Source organism: Anoplopoma fimbria, chromosome 14 (genome assembly GCF_027596085.1).
Source record: "Anoplopoma fimbria isolate UVic2021 breed Golden Eagle Sablefish chromosome 14, Afim_UVic_2022, whole genome shotgun sequence".
In the NCBI taxonomy this organism is placed as follows: Eukaryota; Metazoa; Chordata; class Actinopteri; order Perciformes; family Anoplopomatidae; genus Anoplopoma; species Anoplopoma fimbria.
The window spans coordinates 16301315-16327472 of NC_072462.1; the positions used below are offsets into that span (position 1 = coordinate 16301315).

The following is a 26158-nucleotide window of genomic DNA, read 5'->3' on the forward strand; positions in this document are numbered from 1 at the left end:
TAGATAGATAGATAGATAGATGCTGAGCAATAACACTAAAACTCCCCTGTTAAAGTTGCATAAGTAGGCGGTAGATCCATACTAAGCTTTGCAGACGCATACTCTAAACGTTTGGGTATTCATTGGATAAGGAACAGTATTGATCAAGCCCAGGCAGATGTTGTTACTGAGAAACATGAAGTGTTAGTTTCAGTTGCAGGGAGGCTTTAATAATTAAAGAGAAATTAATTGTATCTTTAAGAGCAACAAACCTGCAACTGACATGTTTTTTTGACAACGTGTGGCTAGAGGGGCATGTCAGTGTCTGTGTTCAATCATCATTAAACCAAAAGATATAAAAAACATTAGGTTTCTAATTTTCTCAAAGGGGAACCCATGTGACTTAAAGAGCAGATGAGAATACTGTAAAAGAATTTCAATTTCAGTTAGACTTTAAGAGAAGCTTAACAAAATCATATATTTCACTTCACTGCAGTGAAGTATAAATGTACGACATGATGCATCGACTGTCACAGTTCTTCCGCCATACTGTCAGTAGTTCCACACTCCCTGTCACTCTGTCTCACTCACCTAATTGGCTCACTCTGTTCACCTGCCTGTCACTCTCTCTCAGTTCACTCCGGCCACTCCCAGTTCCACTTCCAGCTCACAGCCCAGCCCCCCCCTCTCTCTCACCACACTCTCCCTCACTCATCTAATCAGCTTCATGCAGTGCACCTGTCTGCCACACCCACCTCATCAGCACAATCCCTCTCACCTGCTCACTCTGCTGCACCTACACCCTGCAGTATAAATGTCCCACTCATTCACACACTCGCTGCCAGATCGTTCGTTGTTTTCATGCTACACTTTCCAGCAATTTCCCGTGGACTGATTTCCCGTTGCCGACCCTGCCTGTCTGGACTTCCCTGCCTTGCCTGTGCCCCGGTTAACCGACTCAGCCTTCTGTCCCCGACCACGAGATTAGCCTCCGCTTCCTCTGGTTTCCGTCTGCCTGATCCCTTGCCTGTTTCCCACTGTGAGTCATATCCTGCCTGTCTGTCTGCTGTGTTCTCAGCTTCAAATAAAGCTCCAGAACTTTATCTGTCTCCTCGTCGTACTGCTCTTGGGTCCACACACCAACCGTGACATCGACAACATCATTGCTGGGGGTGGTTAGAGGTGCAACAGACTGAAAACTCTCAACAAGGTAAAACACTGCTTTTCATCCAGTAACTCATCAAGAATACATATCCAGCCATGACTTGGATAACTGAACCTTAACTGTCTTTTTTTTTTTTTTTTTTTGTTCCTTCATGAAAACAACAGAAATTGGAAAAGCAATGCTCTGTTAGAGTTTTGCTCCAGGCACAGGAAAGTTGACATCAGGGGGGCTAAGAGACAATTTACAGAGTGAGACTTAAATCACTATTTACTTCAGCCTCTAAACAGCATTCACTGTGATTTACACAGATGCATGTTGTTAATGGACTAAAAGCATGGTCTGAATCGCTGTCTCTCTGGTCAGTGAGTATGAGTGATGAGTTAGGGCCCAAGCTTTTACTGTCAGCCCTGTCTAATATACCAGTATAAGCTCTTACACCACCAAACAACCCCTAGTGGTGTTGAGTGTAATAAGTCATATCACCTCCCAGCCTAAATGCAAAGCCATGGAAACAGTAGCGCTGCATCCCCATCATGCAGGTACTAAAAGTCTAATGGCTCTCACAGGCTCTGTCTGGATTTCCCTGGCCAGGTTTTTGTGACTAAAGCTAATTAAAACCCAACCACAACAGTGACAGTTTAGAAAACAGTTTTATTTTTCAAATGTTTTTGATGCAACAAACTCAAAGATGTTTTGGTGCAGGAGGTGACAGAGCCGACAGCCGGAAGACTTTCCAGGAGCAGATGTTCAGTATGTTGGAAAGGAATGATTCATGATATTTAGTATTATCTCAGAAGCTGCTCATTCTCCGTTGAGGTGTTTCAGTGGCTCGGCTAACATGCATCCAGCATAAGAACAGCCTGTTGATTGTCGTAGCACAGCACAGATGTGTCTTAAATGAGCAGGCTGTGACATGCATTCATAATAAACCCAAAGAAAGTGTGTTTACAAAAGAAAAAGGGGGAAAAAAAGACAAACATGGCAGCGCATATCATAAAGCTGCTTTGTCAGTGGCAGAAGCATGCAAACAATAAAATGAAAGAAAATTCAATGTGTTTTGCGTTCACTGAATAAAGAATCAGGACAAAATGGAGCAGTGCAGCTGCTTAGCAGATTTGGTCCACTTCATGGACCTAAATGTTCACTTACTTTTAATTTCTAGTAGGCCTACAATCAGCATATAAATTAAACACTACATTCTCTATTAGACCTGTTTGTAATTATAGTATTAATCCGCAACTTTTGTCAAAGTTTATGACAGGCGGGTGGAGACTGAGTATATAGCTGCGTTGGTCTGCTCATTGTCAAAAGTCTGTGTTGTGAAATAGAAGATTGCTGCGTCCTAAATAAAGAGCCATCAACTTGTCATTTAAGTGAAACGGTATTCCAGGATGTTTTGTCAGCTTGTAGGTGCCCAGATAAGTGTGACGTTTTCCTACATCACATTCCCTTCTATAAATTTCTGTTTGAAATGGAGCTATGTAACCAACTTTGGATATTTTTGATGGGCTACAGCTGTGAAAACACAAACATTAAGTGTTGCTGTTATCACAGCTGTAACTAAAAGTCCAACACAGGGACCGAATGGATGAAAAAATAGACTGCGTTCATGGAGACTCCTTGGATGCTGCTATTATTGTTTCTATATTGAAAGATAAAACTGCACAATAATACACATTCACTGATCGATGTGGAAAGATTTTACTTAAATAGAACATCTTGTTGCAGCGCCATTGCTTCCTTTTAAGAAAAAAAAAAAACATGTTAACCCTTCTGACTTATAACTTAAACATAACTATTTGATTTTGAATCAAATTCAAGGCCGGTTGTCAGGGCTTTTTCTCAAAGTGCATATATGCACCTCCTTGAGTGCCTTCAGGCCATCTGAAGCTTAAACAAATTAGATTTCCCCCCCCCAATTTACTCTGTGAAACCATTTTATGGTGCAGTCCAGGAGTTTAATTGGGTCAATTAAAGTGGGCTTTAATCGGTGGGGGTAGGTATTCTGGGATAACCTGGGTTAGCTGTTCCTGGAGTCCCCGTGTCAAAGTTGAGTCGTATGTCCTGTCCCTGTTGGCCTCCACCTATTGGCCTGGCTGCTTGTTTAACTGACCCTTTCTCCTCCGGCTCTGCACCCCTTCACACTGTTCCCCTGCAGTTTGTTCTTAGTGTTCTTTTCCTCCCCTCATGGCAGATGTGATCTTCTCCCTCGCAGCCCTGAAAGCCTTCATTTTTCCCGGTGAGGAGGCACTTTATTTCAAAATTGAATATCAGAGGTTTTGTGAGCCGTTGCATCAGAGCTGTGAAACAGATCCCTACTTTGTCATTTTGTGAAAGTGTTGCCTACCTATAGTCATATGTCATCTATTTGAGATGAACAACCAGCAAACCACTGTTAATCTTTGCCGCAGATAAAGAACTATTCATCCAGTAAATCGTTGTTTCCTCTCAGTTTCAGGGTCATGCAATTGCTCTGTGGTATTTTACAAAGTTATGTGAAGATTGAGCACAGATGACTAATTATTTCAGCGATAACTTGGGTGTCGTCTGACGCTGTTACTTCTGTGTCCGTGTGCATTTTTTTTTTTTCAACCCCTTGCTAACACAAGATAGGTGTTTTATGGTGGGGTGGGTTAAAGTTTAATGACTTTGATAGTTACACATTGAGGAGCACAGTAAGTCTATTACCCATCAACCGCTACAGAGCGTGGCAAACGCTTAGTAGTGAGCAGCTGGTTGCTGAGGGCCCGAGAGAAAAACCAGGTAAGAGAATAGTTTTAAATTACCCTATTTGCTGAAGCAACTTTGTTCTTTGAGATGTTAAGGCAGGAGACAATTCTGTATTAATGGTTTGTGAAAATGTTTCAACAGAAGCTATTGTGCTGTGAGATTAAACCAATTCCTGTTATGTAATCTGGTTTCATTTCCTTTAAGGTTTGGAGCGGATGGGGGTGTTTTTTAAACTAAATTACTAGACTTTTTTCTTTATTTATCTTTGTTTATTGATTGCTTAAATCCACAGCCAGGAGGACACAAAGCCTCACATTCAGATCATCTCAGATATACGAAACTGTTTGATTCCGACAACTTTATTTAAACACAACAATAAGTAGGTTTATTGGCTGGCAGCACCAAATCCCTCTTTTGTGTGAGCAAATATCGAACAATGCAAATTCTTATGGTTTTGTTTCCTCTTTAGCCTGATAAGCAGTGGGGTTTTAAGGATGTCAGTGGGGTTGGAGTTGATTTATTTGATTTAAACGAAGTAAAATGGGGTTGAGGCTGTATTGCTCCCCACCGGGCCTCCAAATATATTTTGACTTATTGCAAACATGTCAGCTCTGTGCAGCATTTACAAATGATTTATCAGTTTTAGTAATATAGTTACTTAAAACTGGCCGAACGACCTGTGTTTGTAGTGACATAACAGTGCAATACCTGGACTTAACATTATGATACACTTTATTATTATGTTTGTGCATTATATTTTAATAGAGCTACATAGATTAACATTATTTTAAAGGGCGTTCACATCAATGTCATTTGTGTCTTGGAGTATTACTATAACAAACCCTGATCTATGTTAAAGTGTCAGCTGTCAAGTTGTATTGTGGGTAATGTAGGCTCCAGATTTTGAAAAGGAAGAAGAATGCATGCAATTAAAAAGACAATATCTCCATTTCTTTAATGGTAAACTGAGTCAGTGTTCAATGCTTAATTAGTAGGGTACTTTTTAATGTTTTTTGACTAAGGTGATTCCTTCTGAAAACTAAAATAAATGAGGTTCATTTTCAAAAAGAGGTGGCATTAAGGCTCAATAATTCATTTAAGAATGAATTGTCGTGAAATTATTTATACTTCACTCGTTTTTGTGACAATCAAGATGGCAGCATTTCAACAAATGCAAACAAAAGCTTTCATCAGGGTGTTTTTTAAAAGTTTCCTGTTTCTAATTTGTAAATTAATATAAAGTCGACAAGAACTGAACAAGGATATGAAAACATATTTGACACAAAATTAAAATATTTATTATTCACAAAAGAAATGCACTGTAGGTTTTATGTACTGTTCTATATCAAGATACCTCCACTAAATTGGAGTTATCGACATGTATTACCTTTTTATGTAATTTATATTTCAATGCTTGGGTTAAAATTTCTTCTGATTTATATTCCAAATTTATTGATTCTGCCGATAATGCAGAGTTTTCATCAATGTGATGTGTAATTTGTGTTTGCTTGTTTCTGATTTTACAAAGTGCAGCTCTTTGCAGCTTCCTTCCCATACATTTAAAATGCACACAAATTTCAATGTTTTTTTCTCTTGACAGGCATCAAATAGTATTAATTCTTCCTGCGATATAAAAATGGTAAAGGCGACAATAATTGTGGCACTGGCAGTGCTGCTGGTGGCATCGGTCGCCACATTTGTGGGTGTATTCTTTGGTGTCGGGAGTAGGAAGCAACCGAGTGATCAGGTGTACTTGAAGGCAGCTGTGGCAGCCGATGCCGGGCCGTGTTCAGAGATCGGCAGGTGAGAGCTAAAAGACTGAAGCATCCATCAGGACAGACATGTTGCTCAGAATCATACATCCATAAACACAGAAGCATGAACATTACTTGCTTTATTCTTTGCCAACAAAACTAACAGTCCACCCCTTCTCTCCTTGTGTGTTTTAATTCATTTTACCGTAGAGACATACTGATGAAAGGGGGGTCTGCAGTAGATGCCTCTATAGCTGCATTACTGTGTGTTGGACTTATGAATGCTCACAGCATGGGCATCGGAGGAGGACTTTTCTTCACCATCTACAATGTCACAACTGGTACCTTCACATACGTCACCACCACAAAGTCCTCTGTTTGCTTTCACCACTGCCACAACAAATTCTCACAACTTCCTGATTACCTCGTTCCTAAAGGCATTTCCTGATTTGTGACCTGTACACAGGGAAAGTTGAGACCATTGATGCCAGGGAGACGGCACCACGCAATGCAACAGAGAACATGTTTGGGAACAGTACTGATTTATCCCAGAAAGGTAATGTTTAACCAGTGCTATCAGACATGGAAATTAGCTGACAGAAGCTGCAGTTAACACTATTATGAAAGAGGATAACCTTGTGATAGTGACAAACAGGAGTGTATATTCTTTGACAGACTCTTAAACTCAGTAATAAAAAACAAAAGATTGGGGTGTTTGAAGTAGTATGTGTGAATGTTTGTTATGAGGCAATAATCTAGGTCTTTGTTTCCTTTGCTCCCATGGTTGGTAGGAGGGTTGTCTATTGCTGTACCGGGAGAGATTCGAGGTTATGAAATGGCGCACAAACGACATGGCAAACTGCCTTGGAAAGACTTGTTCCAGCCAAGCATTGATCTTGCAGAAAAAGGTTTCCCTTTGGGCAGGGCACTTGCCTCAGCTTTGTCCAGACACAAGAAAACCATCATCAAAGACCAAGCACTGTGGTGAGAGGCGTCCACCCTCAGCAATATAAGACCAGTGTCTGATTAAGTGAGATTTTAGAAATGTTTATTGAGAGTATTCCTTCTATTTCAGTGAAGTGTTTTGTGGGAAAAATGACGACGTCCTGAAAGAAAAAGACACCATCAAATTTACCAAGCTTGCAGTAACTTATAGGAAAATAGCAGAAGAGGGTCCTGATGCTTTCTACCAGGGACAGCTGGCTCAGGACCTTGTGACAGATATTCAGGCAGCAGGTAGGTTTTATTTTTGTTGTAATTATTGTCTAAAGTCATATAGTTTATTGAAAAGCTGCTTTTCTTTGATAGATGAGAGTCTACTATAAATAGTTGCAATACCAAGTTTCCACATTTATAGAAAAAAGTTGCTTTTTTCTTTATTTTACAATCCAAACAGCTATTTCTGTAGATTAGATCATCTTTCTGTACCCTTGAAGCACATTCATCTCGCACACAAGGACATTATCATTATCATCATTGCCACTTCTGTGAGCAATAAAAGTGATTTGCTGAAAACACTTCAGGCGTATATTAAAACATACTAACATGCACCTCTCTGTGCATAGCTAATTTAAGAAGGATTTATTTTTCCATTTCTCTGTCCAAGTGTACATTGACAGTGTGTGTCGCTCTGTGTTTAGGCGGAATCATCACAATGGAGGATCTGAAGGATTATGTGCCTGTCTTGGATGAGCAGCCTTTAAGGGTGAATGTGGGGGAGTACACCATGTCTGTTCCCAATGCCCCCGCTAGCGGCCCTGTGCTCTCGCTGATATTGAACATCTTGAATGGTAAGCCTTGATACTTTGTCCAAAAACGTCCCGAGTGGGAGTGCTTTAATGTGAGCTGCATTCCCTTTGCCAGTCACTCTCTCAGACTCCACTGTGAGCAGCATGTTGATCTGCTGCACAGAAAATCTACTCTTAAAGCTTTGTTGACTCAGTTACCTAAGAGAATCTTGAGCTAGTTTGTAAAACACGGACCCACGTTTGTAATCTAGATCTGTTTTACAAAGTAGTTACATGCACTACTATAATAAGTAATAAATCGTATGACTGCAACTGATATCGTTAGGACAGAAATAAACCCAGATCTATATGACATAAGACTTCTACTTAAGAACCAAAGGCAGAGGATGAGTGACACCAACAGTCAATTTTAGTGTCTTTAAACCAGGACCATAATCCTTCCTTCCCTTAGCGTTAATGGTAGCAGCAGACTGAAACACCTTTACATTTTATTCATGGTTTGCCACAAAATTTGTTACATACATTCGTGGCATCCAGATGATAAGGAAAGGGTTCATAATATTACAGTATTATGAAAATTGAAACCGTTTTTGCAATGTATTGTTCCTCCTGTTGATACTGGCCATTAAAAGCTCATTTTCTATGGCTCTTTCACATTGACAGAGGATTTGCAAGCTTCAAATAGAGTTTGGAATACAGTTTTGCACAAAACTAGGACTCTGGATTGTTCCTTCATTCCTTACATTGAAAATGAATTTTAACGACCAGTATGAACAGGAGGAATGACAACAAATTGCAAAACCTGTTACAATGTGCATATGGGAACCTCACTATTGTTTTAGGACGGAACTGAAAAATTGGAAACTTAAATTAATTCACGGATCCCTGGCCTTTCATCTAGCCAAATCTACATTTTGGATGAAATGTATAAAAAAAATTATTGGATGGATTTCATGAAATTTGGTACAGACATTCATGTGTGCCCGCCATTAAAGGCTGCAATGCTTTTAAGGGATTTACTACGTTTGCTGCAAGGGTAATATGAAAAGTTTTAAGCTAAAAAATGTAACTATAAGTGTAACTGTAATGCTGTGGTTTCATTGGCTGAATTCTGAATGAAAGAAAATCCAATTGAAATAAGGAGAAGTTTTCCAATGCCTTAAGATGAGAAGATTGATACCATTAATGTCAAGCGTCTGTACGCCAAGTAAGATACAGCCGGCTGACTTACTTTGCATACAGACTAGAATCAAGAGGAAACAGCTCGACTGGTTGTGGCTGCAGCAGCAACGCTGGAGATGTTTTCACCTTGTCAGTCTGTGTGCGAGTATTCCTATTTCTGTCTGTGGACAGATTTTTTCATCGCAAAGCATTGCAACCGCACAAGATGCAGTTACAAATTTTACAGGTTTGTAGTTGATATCAAAACAGAGTCAGAGTTTGAAGATATGTATGGTCACAGCAATGGCGCCAAAAGTAGGAGGTTAGAAAGTGTGGAAAGGAACATTGGCCCGCTCAGCTAACGTCACTGGCACAATTTCACATTGCAGCTGTTGTGATCCAACGTTTTTTTTTTTTTTTTTTTTTTAAAGCACCTAAAGCTCATAAATTAACATCTTGGATCTCGCGGCCAAGAAAATGCCAGCAAATACCAACTGTACACTGTCATTTATTTTTATGGACTTATGAATTTGCAAGAAAGGGAATAAGCGTATTTCTCATATTGTAATGAAATGTTTTACCACAGATGTGACGGATCAGACTCATAAATATGTATGAATCACTCTTGCATTGATGGAAGAAGACACTGGCAAAAAGCCTATTTTGTTGTTCACGTATTAGGACTTGAATATTTGATGCTGCAACAGATGGTACCTCAAAATCACATAAAGCAATTAGCTACTGAAACAATATCAAGTTAACATTTAACTTCCTCCAATTTAGAGGATGCAGTTAAAACACCTGAGGGAACGACTCTGTAGCCCTGACAGGAAGGCTTCTGTTTGATTGAAGTTATTAAAATCTAAAGATAATTGCAGTCTGTGTCTTCACACCTGAGAAGCTCAGAGTCCGATCAGTAAAGTTCATGAATATGATGCTAATCAAATTATTGCTCCCTTGGTCTGTCATCATTTTTGGCATGCATATAAGCAAATGTCTTGTCTGTGTACATCATAATCTGCCTGATTCATTTTTTTTTTCCTATGTCGGCTGGTCATTGCAGAAAACGTCCATGCTGTCGCTGTGCTGCTTTTCAGTACATTGACAGTGTCTGCCTTTTGATGATTAGATGAGAAACTTCCCTCCAAAGTTATTAATCTCTCTGAACCTTTCCTTTCCTCGGACTGGCCACCCACTCACTGCGGTCCCCCGTCTCCCACGCCAACACTAATCTCACCAATTTACCTCTAATTGGACACAGTCGAGTGGTCGAGGCTCCACGCACACATTTTCAGCGGCTGCCCAGAACTTTTCATCCTGCTGATTTACCGTGACTCCCGCCTCTGTCTGACAGCTGAAACCCATCAAACCAAAACTTTCCGGTTCCCTCAGCCTCTCCTCCCGTTTCCCCCCTGCGGCTGTCAGCTCAGGCTAATACCCATGGTCTGGTCACAGTGGCTTTTAGACTAAATAAAAACACAGGAACAGGCCTTGTCAAGTCCATTTCAGCTGTCTCCTTTCCTACCTGAACAGCCATCTGAATGAAGACAGATGAGTGAAGCTGTTGTTTAAATTGAGTTACTGATGATTGTTACATTTTCTACAGGGTACAACTTCACCTCCGATAGTGTGGCAAGCACTGAGAAGAAGATCCTGACATACCATCGCATCGTGGAGGCTTTTCGTTTTGCTTATGCAAAGAGGACCTTACTTGGAGATCCGGTGTTTCTCAACATCACAGATGTAAGGTCACCTGTGTACTGCAGTGTATTACAAGTCAGACATCCTCTTAAACACAATACACATAGCTAAATAACATGTTTATCACGTGCAAACAAAGCACTTTGGTTAAAGATGAATATAGCAATAATCTGTACAGTGTTTAAGTGGTCAGTTGTTATCCAGTGATGTCATGGTGTACTGGAGTACACTTGTACAACACAGCAAGGTGAAACCACAGGTGCTCAGCAAACCAAACATTCTCTGAGGGTTTTGAGATACTTAAGGTTCATACTTGAAGTTACTGTTGACTTTTTCAATATCAAACCAAGAGCACAATTTTTTCCTAACCAGTCCTGTGAGTGTCCCTAATACAACCATAAAAAGGGTTAAATCGTGCTTTTGTTGCACTGAGCAGGAATAATAATTCCATATATAGGAAAATAGTACTTATTTTGCAGATACATTCAGTATCAACATTTTCCAACATGGCAAATTTGTCTTTAACAATGTTTCCTTATGATAAATGTAATCTAGGTGGCATTATGTTGTTAAAATGTATAGTATATAACATAAACATAATTTCTCTAATTCATATTCACCTGCTGTTTAGACTGCAGTGTGAAGAATAATGTATTTTCTCTTATAGTAAAATTACAGGCTTTGAATGGTAAATGTACATTAATTAAAATTGTAAATGCTGAACTCCAGAATGCTTGGCCCAGACTAACGCTGCAAAATGGAAAGTTGGGCTAATATCTGCAAGGAGTTGATGGATCAGTTTCTTGCTTGATATTGTGAAGAGAACTTTAAGAGAATTTTAGCATTTTGATTAATCCAAATTAATTGATTATTTACAGAGTTTGACAAATTTAAAAGCATGGTGTTCTCATGCTTTGGATTTGTAGGACACAAATAACATTCCACAGAAGATGGATCATTACCTAATAAATGACACATAACAAGTTTCCATGAATATATTGGCATATGAATTGTTTTGGTGTCCCACTCTCTCTTCCAAAGCTTATCCAGAATATGACTTCAAGTTCCTATGCCGATGACCTCCGTGAAAAGATCACGGATGATTCCACACACCACATGAACTACTACGAACCCGAGTTTTACCTGCCGGAAAACCATGGGACCTCCCACCTCTCTGTAGTAGCAGAGGATGGAAGTGCTGTGGCTGCCACTAGCACCATCAACCAATAGTATGACCTACTAATTGACCTTCACCAATATGTTTTAAGTTACTTAGTTAATTGGTCTCGGGCTTGTAACTCCCTTGACATCTTAACTGCTAATGTTTTCTGCAGTTTGGGCTCTAAAGTCATGTCAAGATTAACGGGGATACTTCTCAACAATGAGATGGACGACTTCAGCTCTCCGCTCATCACAAACGGCTTCGGAGTTCCGCCTTCACCCAACAACTTCATCAGGCCAGGTGAGATGATGACACCATCACATAAACCAGTTAAATTGTAATATAGATTGGCTGTTCAGCAGTGGGCTGATGTAAAGGATGGACAGAGGTTAAACGGTCCTCTGACACTGTTATTTTGGCTTTTGAATAATGCTTTTATTTGTGTATTCATACTTAAAACACAGTGGATCAAATGTCTTTTGATCAAAGGTTTCATCTTTCATTGTTTTAAACATTGAATCAAAGTGGGTTTAATGTGGATTCTTTGACACTAATCAACAGACCCTTTCACGTCAAAATGTGACAGACCTCTGCAAAGCGATTAATAACAAATATGAAATACTCCTGTGTAGATGGATCTTTATGTATCTACACACAAAAAGCCATTTCAAACTTGATGATGTGAGACAGTAGAATATGAATACTTTTTAAAGACACTACAAAAGTCATACAAGTTGTTCATTTGACCACTTTCTTTACTTACACTACCATTAATTTATGTTCAAAGGAAAAAGGCCAATGTCTTCTATGTGTCCAGCCATCCTCTTTGACAAAAACAACAAAGTTAAGATGGTGGTTGGAGGCTCAGGAGGAACAAAAATCACCACCTCAATTGCTCAGGTAAGACACAAGCTCACATGCTGTTGTAGCCATTTAAAGAAGCATATAAACTAATGAAGTGTACTATGATAACCAGGTAATAACTCCTCGGCTGTTAAGTTGTCATTGGCGGAAATGTTTGCCGTTTTGCAGGTGATTCTGAATGCACTGTTCTTCGACTACGACCTGCATAAAGCTGTGTCAGATCCAAGGCTCCACAACCAGCTGAGTCCCAACGCCACTGTAGCAGAGCCTGACTTTGACAAAGTGAGTGTCACAATCCGCAAACAATACTGATGAATGTGACTAATGGCAGGCTGGTGTGGTGTGTAGGGAGACAATCCGTCAACCGGAAGCCCGGCTAACACTGAGCAGTCATACAGTACCTCAGTCGTGACCAGCACCCGGGACGCTGTTCATTATATTTACCTTCAGGGATGTGGAGAACAAGGAGAGAAATATTTCAGTTTAAGTCTTCATATATGCTCCTGTTTGCAGAAAATCCTGGAAGGTTTGGCATTAAAGAACCACGAGACAGAGTTCCTGAAAGCAACGGGAGCTGTGGTGCAGGCGGTGGTTCGCTATGAAGACGGACTCCATGCTCAGTCAGATCCTCGCAAGTGGGCGTACGCCGCAGGGTACTGAGGTCGTAAACACACCTCCAATTGTGCAGAGACGTGCTACCCATGTGAACCTTGACCCCAGAGGTAGGAATTGAGAGATTAAAGACTCAATAAAGAACCAGGAACGTCAGCTGTCTTGGGCACCAATTGGTCCCTCATTAAGTTAGACTAACGTTCATGTGCTGCATAACACGGAAACTCTGATAACAAATTGACTTTTTGTTCATTTATGACCAAAGCAAAGTGCCTCAGTCTGAAATGAATGATGAATATTGACTAATGTCTAATGCGTTTAAATGCCATTCCATAATTTCATGTAATTAAGAAATGCAGAAGGCATTGGATGTTATTTTAAAGGATAGCTTTACCGTCAGTGTTTTGTTCACACTGTCGGTCATAAATGTGTACAATTCCTACCTATTTATAAAGCCCTTTTGTTAATCATTAGAAGCATAAAGCTGTTTCCCGTTCTTATTGTACATTAAATATGCGATTTAGATTACTAAAAACTGAAATCTTAATGAAGGAAATATCCACATAAATAATCAACTGAAACTAGCAGACTTCAAATTAGTTTTTAGTAATTTAAAACTTTAGCAAATTTCACCAGAACTGTTCATATGAGGTGAAGGCAAAAGGAGGGAGAGATGGCATGAGCTGTTGTTAAAATAAAGGACTATCACACCTCAGGGGCCACTAAGCAGTCCTACTTAATGACTAGAGTAATTTCCAACAACCCAGAGTGCAACGGCCTGTAATGACCCCATAATAACATTGCAGCTGTTGCTGCTCACTGTGACCGCTGGGATTCAGGGCTCTTCTTTTCTCAGCTGGAATGTAAATGTATTACATAATTACTGACATGCATAAAAGTGTAAAATGATTCTGCCTTTATCAACTTTTTGCAACAAATGACTGGTTCATATGTGATAAACTCTTAGAATATTAAGTGGTTAAACATTCACAACACATATTTATTTAAAAACAAATGAGGGACAATCTCTGTGTGAATGGATTATTTTGTAATTTTAATGTTTTATTGTTTTTATCAACTTGATGAAGTAGAAGTTTTTAGTTTTTCACTTGAAATGCAGATACTGTAATTGTTTAAGTATTAAAACATTACCAGTGTATAAAAGTCTATTGATTCTTGGGTCTCAGGCTTTAATCTCATTAATTTCACTTGACAGACGTGAGGTCCTAACATAGCTACAAACCACCAACCGTAAGCTAATGGTTGATAGGACTAAGAGTTTACAGACACGCTACTAGCTTTGTGAGTATGTACTATGTAGGCATAGCTCTGTGCTAAATGCTAGTGCTAGCAGCAAATGTCAGCAGGTTAAAAAGCTCACGTGAAGATGTTAACATGCTAATGCTAAACAGGTATTATGTTTTTGTTTAGACTAGCATGCTATCATTTGCGAATTCTAGCACTAAACACAAAGCACAGCTGAGGCTGTTGGTAATGTCAGCAGTTTATTTGGTCATAAACTAAAGTATTGGACTACGTGCTGATAAATAAAAACTTTGCGATGACCAAAGTCAGTAGGATTCATCCTCTGGGACCATGAAAGTCAGTATAAAATTGCTTGGCAATCCATCCAGATATTTAAGTCTGGTCCAAAGTAGTGGAGCGAGCAGCAACAGACCAACATGTTTGTCCCTAGAACCATACAGCTATGCTAACATGAAAAAAATATATATTTGTGAGAAATTCCTTTTCCTTTGTTGTATTTCTTAGGGAGCCATGACTCGATCAAAGCATTTGTTCAGGCAGAGCACTGGAGTCCATTAATGCATTGATAGTAATCACTCATTCATCAGCTGTGTGGCTTCCAGCTGACTTGTAACATCCAATCATATTCAGTTGTACAGCTGCCGTTAATCTGACACTTCTCTAATGTTCTTGCCTTTATTGACAGCAGAGAGTGACAGGAAATGTGGGGAGAGAGGGGGATGACAGACTGTAACAAATGTCTCTAGCCATACATCAATATTGCATGCGATGCGTCTTAGCCCCGAAGTCCACCAGGGCACCTCGCAAAAGCGATATTAAAATATCTTCAATTGCATTACCTGGTGTGGTTACCATTATTTTCAAGGAGCGCAAAAATGAACAAGTCACACTAGAATTTCCCTTTAAGGCCCAATTAAACACAATCTCACTTCCACATAGTTATAATGAACTGCAGAGTTATGCAACTCAGACAATTTATTTACCCTTCAGGCAATGAAAAAATCTGTGAATGTCAATGTCAACGTGGTCTTAATTCAACCCGCTGCCTTGAATGGCATTATGACGGTTACTAAATAATGAAAACAATGCATCTATAATGACATCAAATAAGTAACTGTTGAGATCATTTGCTTCATCAAGGGGCTTTGTGACTTAAAGTGTGCTAATGGTGAAAGTCAAAGATTCATCACTGGATTATTTAACTGCTGCTGCTTTGAATCATTTTCTGCATAGTGTGAAATTATGCTTTCAGTGGCTGTTATTCATACAAAGCGGTTCATATCATGAAGCTATGAAGTCACAATTTATCCAGATTAACTCATTTGTCATGAAACAAAGACAGTGGTGCTTCACACAGGCTAAAATTTGCATCTTCTCATAGCTCACATCTAGTGCCTCAAAGGAATACGGAGCAGAATCCACTTAAGAAAACATTACTAATTCATAAACCTCTTTCCTGAAATGTATCTCATTACTGCTTATTTTGTCTCTGAGCAAAAGTGCTCCTCTGAAACAAGGCAAACAGGAAAACATGAAGCAGATTATTGCTGATCATAAGATCATATACTGTACATTTTTATTTTTATTCTTTTTGTTATTTTTGTTCTATCTTTATTTTGTTGTATAGTATGTGTATTTATTGTCTGTCTGTGTAGTTGAGCTGCTGCAACACTTGAATTTCCCCCATGGGGATCAATAAAGGAATATAATAATAATATACTGACAATTAATGATAAATGTTTAAAGAGTTGTAGTTTGCAGTGAAAAGCATATTGAAAGTTTTTGGGTTGAACAAAGTACGAGCCCAAACACGGTTTCTGGTTTGTGGTTGAAAAGTACCTCAGACACTCAGCGATAAATCGTCTTTGTTTGGAATTTATCTTTTATTGTTACAAGACGGATATTCACAGTTAATAGTTTGTAATCAATTTACAAAGCATTTAAACTTGAAAAATACAGAGAAAATACAAAAAAAACGTTGGTGGTGTTAAAATAGGCTAATGTTTTTTTTTTGATAACTTTGTTCAGTATTAATCAACTTATTTTTTTAAAGATGGATTTCTACAGCATTTCCTTAATCTTTAAACAAACATCACAACATGCTAGGGACAGGAATAAAGTCATTTCACATACAGGAAAATATTTAAGGTCACAGTAAAAGTTCCCTTTTTGGCAGGATGTCACTTTAAAAAGGGTTTCATGGCTCATCTACAATAAACAGTTCTTACACAGAATTACAAAGAAAAGAAAATGAAATAGTCATTGATATTTGACTTGTTGTGAAACAGCGGTTGGTTTTGTTTTGTTGGACTACAGTAGATTTGCCTTTATGGCTCGCTGCTGCAAACACTTTGGTTCAGGAGTGTTCAGTCCTGCAGCAAATAAAAGCAGATCTCAGCAGCAAGAGTAGCGGCCTCATGTTGCGCTTACTGTGAGTAAGTCTACAGCATTTACTGGAATGACATCAGGGTGTGTGTGTGTGTGTGTGTGATGACTGGCTGGGTTGAAAATGCATTTCAGTAAGGAGTGATCTAATTAGCTCAAAAGAAGTCTGTGCTCTTACAATTTGGGTCTTATTTAGTTTTGATTGATCATTTCTGTCACAGTCACCAAGTTAATGGATTAGATCTGGCAACATAGCTCAAAAGAATAATGGTGGGGCAAGAAACCTGAGAAGAAGGACTTTTAAACAGTCCCCACAGTTATTCAAAATTTTGGGGGTGATGGTTACGTTACGTGTTACACAAATTTTGTTAATGGTCCAATTATTAGCTTTTCCGGAGATTTCAATTGTCATGACAACTTGCAAACTCCATTTGGTGGTGGAGACCGAGACATGCTGTTGAAAGCTCCAGAAAAGATTAGCAAGTGGACATTGCGTTAAGATTATTTTGGCAAACTACTGTTCAAAACATTAAAAAAGAAGACTGTCCCTAACAGACCGACATCGTGGTTCAACTATGACTTAATGTGCTTGCCGTAGTTGTGCATGCACACAGTTGACTTGTCCAAATAGGGATTATTACTGGCATCTCTCGTGCACTCAGCAGTGGAAACCCTGGACATTAAAAAAAAAAAAATTTACTTTGAGTTTACCGTCAAAGAAATTGGTTTAGATAATCTGATTTGTTTTTCTTGCCCCATTTGACTTCTTTTGAGCAATGTTGCTAACTTCTAAGATCTCTGCATTTACTATGGTGAATACAATGTTGCTTAAACGATAATAAAAATAAGGCCCAAGTTATTACAATCTGGTACCAACCCTAATAAGGCTGGTAGTTTCTTGATTGATTGTGTGGCTCACCAAAAAAGAGCCTGAGCAACACATTTCTCACATTTTCTTGTTGGCACATTCACTCTTCTTAAGGCTAAAGGTTCATTCTCTAAGGGCAGATTTGTTTTCCCTCATGGTGTGTGTGTGGTCAGTATCCGGCTGACTCCCCCATCTTCCTGCTGTCCGATACGGCCACAATGCATCCATTCTCCTTTTCCACAGCATTGACTACATTCATGAAGTATTTCCACTTCCCAGACTTGTGTCCAAGTGCTCCGAGGCCATCTTTCACAGACTGAGGTCACACAAAACACACACACACACACACACACATTTATACCACTTATTCAGGTTTCAAAATTGATTACAGGTAAAAATGAAGCAGACTTTTGTCGGATTATGATGTGGTAATCTCTGTCGGAATTCATTAACATAAATAGAAATGTTATTCATTAGATGACGTACACAGTCTGGTGAACTTGAATGTCATTAATGGACAGCGGGATGAGAACATGAGTGGCTCACCTTATCAAAACCAGGCTCAAAATTCACGGTGTTGTTGGAATCCACAAACACTATACGCGCAGCAATGGCGTCTTTCAGATTCATCCCCAGCCACAGGCGATTTATTATAGACTACAAGAATGAAGGAGACTCATGTAAGAAAACAAATGAGGAAGCAGACAAACAAGTATGCAAATAGAGTTCAATGGAGTTACCAAGGCCACTGCTGAGGTAATCATGCTTCCTCCCGATCCGCCAATCACAAGGAGCCCTCCAGACTTTGTCTCCAGTATTACTGGAGCCATTGAGGAAGGAGGCTGCTCACCTGTGACAACAATGCATATTAGAATGATACTTGTTTTTAATTCAGTTATCTCAGGGTTGAAAGTTCATGTTTATTGCCGTGACTTTACCTGCAAACACATTGTCGGCTCTCCCACAGAAGTCCGTCAGCTCGTTGTTGAGGATGATGCCGGTTCGTGGAGAGTAAACGGCTCCCCCAAATCTACAAAAACAAAACATAGCAGACTGAGCGTATAATTATTATATCATAGATTCTATATAATATGAGGTAGATACAAAAAATATTCAGCTTTAAGAGGTTTCCTGCTCACAACTGGTTTATGGTGCTCGTTGCAGAGACGGCCAGTCCATCTTTGTCCAGGACGGACACATGTGTCGTCCCAACGTGGTCACGGGAGGGCTTGGCGTTGTTGTAGTAAGCGTTGTTATGGGTGCGGTTGGGAGAGATCATATCCCTGATGCGATTAACGAAGGAGTGATCAATCAAATGATCTGCACTCTGAAAGAAGAATATGGTAAAGAGATTTTAAAAGGGTATAATAACATCCTGTATACTGGTGGGGTGATTGGTAAACTGTAGCTCAGATTCTTTTTCTTTCTTTCTCTTCTGGGGTTTGTTTTGTTTCTCAACTTTTGAAAGATTTTTTTTGCCTATTTTGCCATTATTGGCCATCTTACAGTGTAGATAAAAACAGGGAGCATGGGGAGAGACAGCGTGTTTAACAGCTGGAAACGAACCCGAGACGTAGCGGTATATGGAACACACATTAAAGGCAAAGTTCTACATTTTCTTGCCTATACTTATAATGAAAATATTAATGCCTCTTAAGTACAAAGGTATCAATCTTCTCATCTAATTCTCAGGAAATCAAAAATTGCTTTTACTTTAACCACCTGAGCACCAGACATTGTTTTGTTGTTCATTAAACCTGCATTCTTTTTTAGTAGTGTTTGTGTCGACCTTCCCAGGGACTGCATCTGCCACAATACATATCTTCGATTCTATCTATTTGGAGCTGTGTTTCTGTCTACCTGGCAAATGTAAATCCAATATTCTCTCTCCTCTCAGCTCTGTGTTTGCCCTCCGTTAACTCCTGAGGGAAATATCTGCTCTTTACCACCTTAATGTTCCAACAGCTAGCTGCTATTTGTCTGTCTACCATTTGGTGCTTGGAGGGTGGTGTACAGCGGGTTTATCAGAGCTTTAGAAACAAGGTTAATATAATATTTAGGTTGTTTTTTAACCTTTTTATTATACTTTGTGATTTATTTATTGTACTTTTTTTTTAATCTTGTTTTCTACTTATGTTTCTTATTTGTTTGTTTGCACTATCCACTATGCTGCTGTAATCCTGCAAATTTCCCCGCTGTGGGACAAATAAAGGATTATTTGATCTTATCTTATCTTATCTTATGAGAATAGTAGTAAAACAGTGACGTTGCAGGACGTCAAACCAAAACAATGAGCTACCAGACGCTAAAACGCTGCATGGAGCGGATGGTATCAGCGGAAAATTCAACTCATCTCAAAGGTACTTTTCTATTGTAAATTCTATTAGTGCAGCTAATGAGATATGCTCTTGGCCTTTTAATATCTTTTGTCTTAAGTATAATGCAAAAGAAACAACTATCTCAGATCCCAACCTTTCTGCCATTAAAGACTGGATCATTAATGCTCCTCTTTTGTCCATTAGTAAATTTAGCTGCCTCGATATAACGATGGTATGTCTGGATCTTCTGGTCACCATCCAGGGAGTGTGGAGACAAGGGGAAGCCTGCAGAAAAGAAAAACAACCAACTTTAAAACGATAACGCACTACAATCTTTCCATAATTCTGACAATAGGGCAAAGATGCTAGAATGTAATCCAACTGCTGCAGTAGGTCAGTTTAAGGGATCACAAGATAGTCTTCACACAATTCATGAAACCTTTCATAAGTCTGAGAATGAAGGCAAGCAGGGGGCCCCCAGCAGGTGGTGGAGGGACGTGCATCTTAACGTCTCCCAGTGGAACTGTCCATGCGTCCTCCACACGCACATGGAAGGACTTCAGATCCTCCCTTTTTAAAGTCCCACCTAAGAGAAAACATTGAGAATATAAAAGTATTTGTTCTTTTCCCATTTATTTAAGTACCGGTATACTCCCCCAACTTGCCCGACTTATTGTGAATTTGCACCAACCTGCAGCTTCTATGTCTTGGATTAGGTCATGTCCTATCTCGCCCGTGTAGAAGGCATCTGCCCCTTGCTCTGCAATTGTTTCCATGGTTTTAGCAAGTTTAGGAAACCTAAGAATGTCTCCTGTGCTCAGAACCGTTTTGTTTTTGTTGCACAGAACTTCACTGTAAAAAGTATCGACAAAAAGAACATTATTAAAACAGAGGAAGTATAAAGAGATTACACTTAGAGATAACCATGCGGCACATCCTTATTTGGCCAATTTGTGACCTCTCTGGGCTGCTTTGTTTCCAAAGAGTGACATTAATTTTACTGCAATCATAAATATATCACATGCATCTTTTATACATAATTACACTTATCAATAAATATTCCCACTCTGCTGGGGTTTATTTCTGCTCGCACATTTTTGCAGAGGCAGAGAAGAAGTAAACAAACTCTGGCTTTTCACAACACTTTTTGGATTACACACTTAACTCCCAGCTAACTTGTTTTTAAATCTTGCATTCGGGAAAAGCAACAGTTCACATAAACATAAACAGTTCACATAAACATTTAAGAGGTTGGAAACTGATATCTGGGTCACTCAACCCTGCACCGGCTTTTAGAATATTACAATCATTTTTCACTAATCCCAAAAGTGTACAAATGACGGTGCAACTGGGTGAATCTATTATGCAATGTGAAATCCTGAAAGAGTCAATTGTTAGCCAAACCCAGGGTTACATAAAACTATTAAATGAGTTAAACCAGGGATTTATAGGAAAGTTCTTGCTCCAGGATTTCAGCAGTGACACACCTTTTAGTAATGGCCCCAGAACTAGTTCATCAGTGACCTCAAACATTTATTATCAGTGTCGCTTCACTGTAGGAACTCTATTAGTAACATTTTGGAGACCTTTAAAAGCTTTCCGTCACTATAAGCAGATATTGACTTACCAAAGAGATGATTTCTCCACGTGGGCTTTCACGATTTGGTTCTTCAGAAGGTTTCCCAGAAACGGCGGTAGAGGGATGCCCTCCCTGGCCAGTTTAATTGTTGGCTCAAACAGCTTGGCCCAACGCAGCTTCCCGTACTGTTTGTGAACGGCCTCGTAGCCACGCAGCTCTCCGGGAACGCCGATCCACTGGCTGCCTGCAATGTACAGGTGGAAAACAGTGCAGCTGCATTGAACAGGTGAACAGGGGTTTTACTGTATGTGGAACAGAGAGAGAAGCGATACAGCAAAAAAGTACAGCAAAAGTTTTTGACTCCTTGTGATATTGTTTTTTCAGGTCAACAAATATTTGATGCTAAACAAAAAACTATCCTCAGCAATGATATGAGATTTTTCTTTTATTTGATAGGGGGTTGATTTCAATAGAATATTAGCAACCTAAATAAACATTAAATTTGTGCCCTTGTACCTGCTTACAACTATATTGTAGAGTGTTATAAACCATTTATTAAACGGTTTTATAGTGCCTATAAATAATATTTAAGGGTGTATTTCGACTAACTTTTACTGGACTGAGAGCCAAAAGAGCTTGAAAAGCCTTTAGAAAAAGAAGCATAGGTGTGAAAAGTGTTATAAGCTACTTTACACCGAGTCTGCCTACCTGTGGTCAGTCCGAATTCGGTGGGACAGTCACTCAACAGGTCTCTTTTAAAAGACGGTGGGACAGTCTCCCTGAAGTTGTAGACTTTAACATCGCCTGAGAAGAGATCAGCAATTAGAACGATCGGCCGACTCAATCCTTATAATTTGAGGTCACACAAAGGAACAAGAAGACCCACCTTTTTTATTTCTTATGGTGAATATAGATCCTCCTCCAATCCCCATGCTCTGAGGATTGACCACAGATGTGCACAGAAGAGCTGCAATGGCGCCATCTACTGCCGACCCCCCCTGCTTGAGCATGCTCCTGGAAAAAAATGTCCTCAGGTCATTTTCCACTTGCTTTATGGGAAATGAGTGAACACACGTTTAGTCACACACTCTGACTACTCACTACATATTTGTACACCCACGGACACATTTGTGCACATTATTTGATGGCTGCACGCTTTACTAGACCTGGCGTCCCAGTATTTCAGGTTGTCAAAATATCAGTGTTGCCAAGAGTCATGTTTAAAACTATCTGCTGATGCTGGTAGATTTTGGCAACATTCCAGGAAGACGTTGGTGCTTTTTGTTTTTTTAAACTTGGCTCTATTAAACTGTCACTTTAAAAATAGAAAGTCATTTGTTTTAATAAGGCTCATACAACTTATTTACACCACACAACAGAGCATCTAAGCTTTTAAAGAGTGGAGCTGCTCTTAAAGAGCTGAATAGGTCTTTTCACAGAGAGGCTGGCATGGGGTCAGATGTGTTCACTGACCGAAAAGAGAAGGCAGCGACAGGAATGTTTTGGCTCTGGTAAGGTAGTTTGTAGTTTGGGTTTAACTGAGGGAAAAGTTTCAGGAAGAGGAATAAGAGACTAAAATCTAATTGGTAGAATCTAATTTAAGGATCCTCAAGTGAACAGAGTAGACTGAAAAACAAATGGTTGATACTGGTTATGTCTTTATACGGTAGATGTCATAAACTGATTTTTTGATCGGGAAATTCTCTACTGGTCTAGCAACACTAATATGGTGATTTAATTTGTATGTACTGTCTTTTTTTTTTAATTCTCCATACTTAAGATGGTATAAACAGTAGGTTGGGTTGATAAGTGAGTTTGGTCTCAGGGACTCTCTTTGTACTCCAACTGTGGCACAACATTCATGCACATAACAGTAATTAAAAAAACCACCTCAGCTTTATTTTATGTTTGGATGATGACAGATTGGTGGAGTCCTCATTATTGCTCACCACTGAACTAATGCAAGTTTAGAACAAAGATAGAAGTCTGTTTACTCCTTATTAAAAGATTAAATCAGTTAGTTTGGAAACCTGGTTTCCTCGTACGGTCACATCCAACAGGATAGCTTGGATATAAATCAACAAGAGGTGATGACAGTCAGGGCCTGTCTGCACACATTTCTGCAGGCATTATCTCTATTCTTCAAACAGAGCCTATCAAATCTCTTAAACTGCTTATCCCATTGCTCAGTACAGCTTCTTATCCTACCCACAGGAGCATGGAGGTGCAGCCTGATATAGCATACAGAGTTTTAATACTAAAGTCATTTCTGTGAATAAGGAAATATTTAATGCAAATAGCCTATAATAACATATGCATATCTATAAGAACACACAACTTAATCAACATATACATTTCCCCCCCAAAAAAGAAAAGAAAACATTTTCAAACTTTAATATATAGCTTTAAGATAAAATAAGTTAAACGAAACTCAGGTTAAATGACTTACTTTAACTTTTTCTGAAAGTGACTCACCTGCCAATCTCGGAGCACCGCAGAGAGTCCGCAGACACGGCCGCCTGCGTGAAGCTGCCGCCGACACAACCTCGGTCCACTATCGACACGATGCACAGACAGACCAGAGCAACCGCGCTGATCAAACCAGCAAAGATGAAGCAGCACACCAGCCAGGGCTTGTATTTAGCCATTGAAGAAACTGTTTGCGTTGAAGGAGAAAACTGTTGTTTGCAGCCGATCACACACACACACACGCTCTCTATGAACACTGTCTAATCCTGAACGTGGGTTTTATCCCTCCCCTCCATCAACTGGCTACTATGATGAGGTGAAAGTAAAAGAAAAAAGCAGAGGGAGGGAGTCACTAGAATGATCAAAGGCGATTATTTTAACATCCCACATCCACCCCCAGAACATGGGGAATAACCATGACGCTGTACGGGCATTACAAGGAATTCCCACTCATCAGTGCTCTTAAGTAATCCTCACTGAGTAAACGCTTTAACGAGAAAAGTTAATCAGTGCAAGACAACTTGGCAGAGCTCTCCACCCCCCCGTCTTGCCTTTTTCCTCCAGTCCCATGTTCCTCACTTATCCACAATATCAGGAAACGCAGCCCTGCTGTGGCATTATGCCTTACACTGGATGTGTGACCTTTGTGCCGGTCTCAAGGTGGAAACAGGAGTATTTAAACTGAGGCCAAATAGAGACCACAACTGGCTGATCAGTGGTAAAGTTTAACGTACCTCAATTTTGTCATTTTAACTGTGGCTTGAAGTGGTTATATGACCACATACAATATTCCTCTTAAGACATTTAAATGGTCACATGAGATAGAATATGAAACCATTAGACCTCACTTTGTCTTATCAGGTTGACAGTTAAATTCTTACAGTGATCCCGGCTGTGGCTTTTGACCCCACACACATTTCCTATTTATTATCCAGCACTACTTATATGTCAGTTTTATGTGAATATTTGTCATTCCTAAACTGAACCGATCGGGCTGTATGTTGGTTTATAGTTGTAAATATTTAAGCCTAAAAACATGCTTATCTAAGCAACATATTGTTTCTCCTTTTGGTTCATTTCTATTGTGATATCAATGGTTTTGTCAAAAGTAAATGCTAAACTTACATTTTAAGTATGTTGATTTCAAATGAGTAAAATCTTGATGTTGGAATGAAAAGTTTCCATTTAATTCCATTGTAGTTATATTGACTTTTGGCATTTCTGTTAATCACATTACAGTTTAAAATGAACACGTTTGAGTAAAATATTTCATTTTTTATCACAGAATCATTAACAATATGGTGCACAAATATTTTCTAAATCATTTCAGTGAGCTGTATACAACATTTTGTGATGAAGCAGCTCATAGAAACTCACTGAAAACTCAGTCCGAGCCATTTCCTCGTATTGTATTTGATGTTTTTCAACTCCAATTTTATAACTAACAATTTGCAAAGTTACAGCTCTACGTTCTCACATTATAAAACATGATTATTTTATGATTAAACATCAATCTGGACTTCAAGAGGTGACGCCTGTCATGTTTCTCCCTGAAATAGAGAGCTTTAAATAAGGAAATCTGAGTCACCAAGATGTTGTTTTTTTTATAAGACAGCAGCATTTTGAGTGAAAGTGGAAGATGATATGAGTTCAAAAAGAGTAATGTGTTGGGAGTAATGATGGGTGTGAGGTATGTGAAGTGTGCAAAAAGTGCCAGAGGCAGTAAAACAAAATGCACCTGTGCCTTAGTGCCTCTCAGTACAAAGGCTTGATTGTAATTGTCACTGTTTGAAGTGGTTGTTTCACTAAAGAATTACTAGATAATATCACAGGACAAATCCTTTTAACCCCTCACCCATCTGTTACTGAGTAGACTTAAATTAGCTGCACTAGGGAAGAAAATTGACTTATTTGTTTAAATTTAAAAGTTAATAAAAGAAACACCTTTGCCATTAATATTCACATTATGTCATATTATAGAAAACGTTGTCTGTCCCTGTCAGACTTCTTTCTACCTCCAAAAGTGGCAGTAAATTATCTGTTGACTTCATTGAAAAGTTGACGTTACAGTGAGTCACTCATGATTGGTGAACCTGTGAACTCTCACTCATCTGTGCTGAGTTGATCAACCAGGCCAACTAAGGGCCGCTAAACAGAAGGAGATTTCTTTCTGTGTTTTTGGTGTTGCAGCACAAATTAACGAGCCCAAATCCTCAGATTCCCCAGATGGCCCCAGTCTACCCTTAAACTGTGTAAAGTGGCACAAAATAATCCATCTCCAACTTTATTCAACCTCAGCCAGGAATTGATTCAGTAAAGTTAGCACTGAAACCACAAAGCTCCACCCAAACACTCAGAATGTCTTCCCTGCAGGTGTGCAACAAGGCTGAACCTGTG

The 26158-nt window shown here is 39.3% G+C and overlaps 2 protein-coding genes across 2 annotated transcripts; one reads left to right on the forward strand and one right to left on the reverse strand.

The window, feature by feature from the left end:
- The first annotated feature begins 3692 nt into the window (after positions 1-3692).
- Positions 3693-14028, forward strand: ggt1b (gamma-glutamyltransferase 1b). Its single transcript, XM_054612298.1, has 13 exons — positions 3693-3907; positions 5475-5677; positions 5839-5969; positions 6095-6184; positions 6420-6612; positions 6704-6864; positions 7269-7418; positions 10144-10280; positions 11280-11467; positions 11573-11700; positions 12188-12300; positions 12433-12546; positions 12778-14028. The coding sequence occupies exons 2-13, from the start codon at positions 5511-5513 to the stop codon at positions 12922-12924; spliced, it is 1719 nt and encodes a 572-aa protein (XP_054468273.1). The 5' UTR covers positions 3693-3907; positions 5475-5510; the 3' UTR covers positions 12925-14028.
- A 1987-nt stretch (positions 14029-16015) lies between these two features.
- Positions 16016-24049, reverse strand: ggt5b (gamma-glutamyltransferase 5b). The gene is made up of 12 exons (XM_054612236.1): positions 23768-24049; positions 22179-22306; positions 22001-22096; positions 21341-21536; positions 20405-20565; positions 20153-20299; positions 19868-19998; positions 18535-18722; positions 18334-18425; positions 18136-18245; positions 17942-18052; positions 16016-17711 (listed from the first exon to the last, which is right to left on the reverse strand). The coding sequence occupies exons 1-12, from the start codon at positions 23938-23940 to the stop codon at positions 17565-17567; spliced, it is 1680 nt and encodes a 559-aa protein (XP_054468211.1). The 5' UTR covers positions 23941-24049; the 3' UTR covers positions 16016-17564.
- Between the last annotated feature and the right edge of the window lie 2109 nt (positions 24050-26158).